The sequence below is a fragment of the Drosophila ananassae genome, unplaced genomic scaffold (assembly GCF_017639315.1).
Source record: "Drosophila ananassae strain 14024-0371.13 unplaced genomic scaffold, ASM1763931v2 tig00000126, whole genome shotgun sequence".
NCBI classification, from domain to species: Eukaryota; Metazoa; Arthropoda; class Insecta; order Diptera; family Drosophilidae; genus Drosophila; species Drosophila ananassae.
This window is the reverse complement of record NW_025319123.1, coordinates 235,286-239,776: the sequence shown is the minus strand read 5'-3', so window position 1 is coordinate 239,776 and position 4,491 is coordinate 235,286. Positions and strand designations below refer to the sequence as shown.

The 4,491-nt window shown below is 48.0% G+C and overlaps 1 protein-coding gene across 1 annotated transcript; it reads left to right on the top strand.

The window, feature by feature from the left end:
- Window positions 1-260: 260 nt before the first annotated feature.
- LOC123258304 lies at window positions 261-2,579 on the top strand. The gene has a single exon (XM_044718174.1). The coding sequence runs from the start codon at window positions 261-263 to the stop codon at window positions 2,577-2,579; it is 2,319 nt and encodes a 772-aa protein (XP_044574109.1).
- The last annotated feature ends 1,912 nt before the right edge of the window (window positions 2,580-4,491 follow it).

Here is a 4,491-nt window from a genome sequence, read left to right as displayed (position 1 = left end):
GCAGAGTGAAGAAGATACATGCAGAAGGCGGTTTTGAGCTTTGCAAGTTCTCGTCCAGTTCGCCTACAGTGGAGAGGATGCTTGGACCCAGTGATCACGCCCAGAGTATTGGATGGGGTGAGGCCGAGCAAAAGATTTTGGGAATGCGGTGGCAGCCAGCCACGGACGACTTCAGGTTTTGAGTAAAGTACCACAAAGTCGCCCCCGTCGTGTCCGATGGGAAGAGAATTGCCACAAAAAGGGAATTCTTGAGTATGGTCATGTCAACGTTCGACCCCTTGGGATTCCTGTGTTGTCTAATGATAACAGCGAAGTTGTTGCTGCGAGAGGTCTCTAGGAGGAAGATCTCATGGGATGAACCACTACCGGCTGAGATGTACAACGCCTTTATGGATTGGCGTAAAGAGATGGAGAAAGTGGAACGTTTTCGGAGCCCACGTCACTACTTTGGATCCGGACTGGTGAGGACTATAGAGATGCACGTATTTGTGGATGCGAGTCAGTCGGCATTCGCATCAGTGGTCCACTGGAGGATCACGTACGAGGACGGCAACGTGCAAGTGAGGTTCGTGTGCTCAAAGACGAAGTGTGCACCGATGCGAACGATGACTATTCCACGGTTGGAGCTGCAGGCAGCAGTTCTAGGAACGAGATTGATGGACACAGTCAGACAGGACTATAGTGTGGCCATTGCAGAGACTGTGCTATGGACGGATTCGAAGACAGTGCTGCGTTGGATTGGCAGCACACACAGACGCTACAAGCAGTTCGTAGGGAACAGAGTAGCCGAGATTCTGGAGTCGACGAATGGAGCCCAATGGAGATGGCTACCATCCGCCGACAACGTGGCAGATGATGCGACTCGAGCGCAACGCAGCGTGGACCTAAGCGAGGAGTCACGCTGGTTAAGAGGACCGGCATTCCTGAGGAGACCAGCGGGCAGCTGGCCAGGAACTGCACCCATCGACGAAGCGGATGCAGAAGACGAAGAGGAGATGCCGGGTGAGTTCGTGCTTGTTGGCGCGAGTGACCCGTTTATATCGCTGGAGAGATTCTCAAGCTACAGGCGATTGCTGAGGACTACGGCCTGGGTCCTAAGGTTCATACGTCGATGCCGTGGACAACGAGACGAGCTGGAGAACTACGGCCTCAATGTAGCTGAGTGTGAAGCAGCTGAGGACTTGTTATTCCGTAGAGCACAACGTGAGGCGTTCCCCGATGAGGTGCAGGCCGCAGAGAAGGGCTTGGACGTCGCTAAAGGAAGCGACATATGTGGACTGGCGCCATACCTAGATGGCAATGGAATCCTGCGAGCGTATGGCAGGATCGATGCGGCGCTATGTATACCGTACAGCGCCAGGAGGCCAGTGATCCTCTCCCACCGGCATGGTCTCACGGAGATGATTGTGCGCGACGCCCATGTGAGGACGAAGCATCAAAACTTGGATGCTACGATGGCGGAGATCCGGACCAGGTTCTGGATTACGAGACTGCGGAGAGTGCTTCGTAGTGTGATCTCGGGATGCAGCGAGTGTAAGCTGCACAGAGCACGGCCGATGCCGCCGATTATGGGACCCCTGCCAGATGATCGTTTGGACGCCTATGGCTGGCCGTTTAAGAGCACAGGCCGCGACTACTTTGGGCCGCTGCTAGTGACCGTTGCTCGGCACCAAGAGAAACGGTGGGTGGCCTTGTTTACCTGCCTGACGACCAGGGCGATTCATCTGGAACTGGCACATGACCTGTCGACTGATTCTTGCATACTTGCAATCAGGAATTTCATCTGCCGTCGAGGGCCTGTACATAGACTGCGCAGCGACAATGGCACGAACTTCGTTGGAGCAGACAGAGAGGCCAAGAGATTTGCGGAGATCTTCGAACCCGAGAGGATCCAGTCGGAGCTGTCAAGCAAGGGAATTGAATGGATCTTCAACTGCCCAGCGAACCCATCAGAGGGTGGAGTCTGGGAGCGAATGGTGCAGTGCGTGAAGAGGGTGCTACGCCACACAGTGAAGGAAGTGGCGCCGAAGGAGCACGTCCTGGAGAGTTTCCTGATAGAGGCGGAGAATGTCGTTAATTCTCGTCCTCTCACCCATTTGCCAGTGAGTGCGGACCAGGAAGCCCCTCTCACACCCAATGATCTCCTCAAGGGAGCAGCTTGCCCACCGGATACCCCCGGCCTGGATGGAGGCATCGTCAAGGAAGGAGCTACGCGGAAGCAGTGGCGCGTGGCAAGGATGTTGAGAGACCGATTCTGGAGGAGGTGGGTCTTGGAGTACCTACCCACGCTGACACGGAGAGAGAAGTGGTGCCGCAGAGAAAAGCCGATTCAACGAGGAGACATTGTCTTCGTTTGCGATCCAGCCATTCCGCGTCGAGACTGCCGGAAAGGCGTCGTGGAGGAGACCTTTGCTGGAACGGATGGTGAGGTCAGACGAGCCCGCGTTAGGATCATGGATGGAGATCGGACCCGCTGGATAATGCGCCCCGCTTCAAAGTTGGCGGCTTTGGATTTGAGTGAAGAAGTTCTTCACGGAGGTGGGGATGTCGCGGATCGATTATCGATAGTTAGTATTTAAGTAGAATTTTGTTATTGTGCACTCGTGAAAAGATTGGGCACACTAGGATAGAAAATAATGGCGCGTGTGGTGAATTTGTGATTGTTGTCATAGAATGTGGAAGGTTAAACTGCGATAAGCTTTGTAATTTTATTATTCTTTCTTACCCTAACATGTATCCCCATAGAATAAAACATACGTTGTACGCATACACATTGGCTTGTGTTTTGGAAGCGGGTTGCCCCATCGCCGCCGTACATTTGTTTAAGGCATCTCCCACACGAGAGACGACAGTTTCGTTATTGGAAGTCTTGGAGAATATCTCGGTTGCGTAGCACCGAAGTTAGCTTATTGGCAGGTCGTTCATTTGAATTTGCGATAGAGAGAGTACCAGACGTGAAACACTGACCTGCGTAAATTGAAAGAAGGCAGCAACCACGTGCTAAAACAGCTTTGGAATTTATAAAATTTCCAACATCTCTAACATCAGTTGTAACAATGATGATGAGTCCTTGAAAGTCATAAAGGATATGATATTCGAGTCCTAGGCGAGGTGTTGAATTTGGGATGGGTGCCGCACGCAATATGACAAATCTTCCGGCTCTGGCTCGCCAGCTAATGGGGTGGTGTTCTTGCCACGCCTCCCAAGGTGCCTTTTTCTCATTATTCACAAAAAAAAACTGCGTGCATGGGGAAAGCTTCTCTTGGTAAGAGATCGGCTATTCATCTTGGCCATCGGGAGAAAGGATTAAGGAAAAATAGAAAAGTGGGTTCCTTCGCTACGGACTACACTACTGAGGGCTCAAGACCTCAGATGTTGTGAGGCTTGTTTTCCCACCCTACCTGTGGCTAATACGGTCCTGGATACAAAACCCATGATGTTGCTAGTAGCCCCTACCTCGGCGGTCTCAAGGGGATCAGTTAAGTCGGGTCAAAAGATAGAGTAAATTAGCACATTATAAATATTTATTTAATTACTAAAAGAACTAAGATTAATTATTAAAATGAAGATAATACTAATTGAAATATTGGCAAGTTATAAATATTGGTATAAATTGTATAAGTAAATAAAATTGACAAGAATTGGCTTTTCAAATTAGGCATAAGCTAGGCCTTCCTATTAAAGTATAAATGTAGAAATTGCTTCGAACATATAAACGAACATATAAACGAACATTTAAATGAACTTGCGCTCGAACTTGAGCGAAAATTTGCCAACGATCTGAGCGACTTGGACTGAGGTATTTAACATTAATTTAAAATTTTAATTTCCTTTCTTTTATTTAAATTTTAAATTGGCCATTGTGTTTAGGAGGCATTTCTTGTTCTCTTTTATAAGCTTATTGATTGCATTTAATTTTCCTTTCTTTTGATTAAAATTTCTAATATAAAAGAGTTTTCAATTTACACTCACCCCAATCTTGGCAATTCCATCGTCGAAAGCGCTTTCTCGGACTTGGGGTTTGCTGAAAATTTCGGAACTTGAAAATAATAATAAAAAAAAACAAGGAAATTTCGTTAGCCTGAAACACACTATGGGTCCATGAAAAATATTTTTTTTTTTTTCCTTTTTTTTTTTTTATAGGTTAAGTCTAACCCCACTTCCACCTCGACCCGAGTTTGGCCAACTTTCTCCTCTATTTCCTATTATAACTTTTCACTCCAATGGCTCGAAATTGATTTTAGCCATTGGCAATTATTAAAACATTATCCTTACTCACTAAAAAAAAACTTATATTACTTAAGCTAACACTTATTTGGAAGCCGGAATCCCACGTGGATTCGCTCCTCCGATTTTTCCCGGCCAAAATTTTCTGTATTCTCGCGCCGGGATCGCCAGATGTCTCTCAAGTGCCCCCGGGTCACTCACGGGTCACTTTTCCGCCGGAAAACTGACGATCTTTTTCGATTTTGCTCGCGGCGAGGAAAAATT

What these genes read in the sequence shown, in the direction of transcription:
- LOC123258304 (XM_044718174.1), top strand. Translation starts at nt 261, where the DNA reads ATGTCAACGTTCGACCCCTTGGGATTCCTGTGTTGTCTAATGATAACA.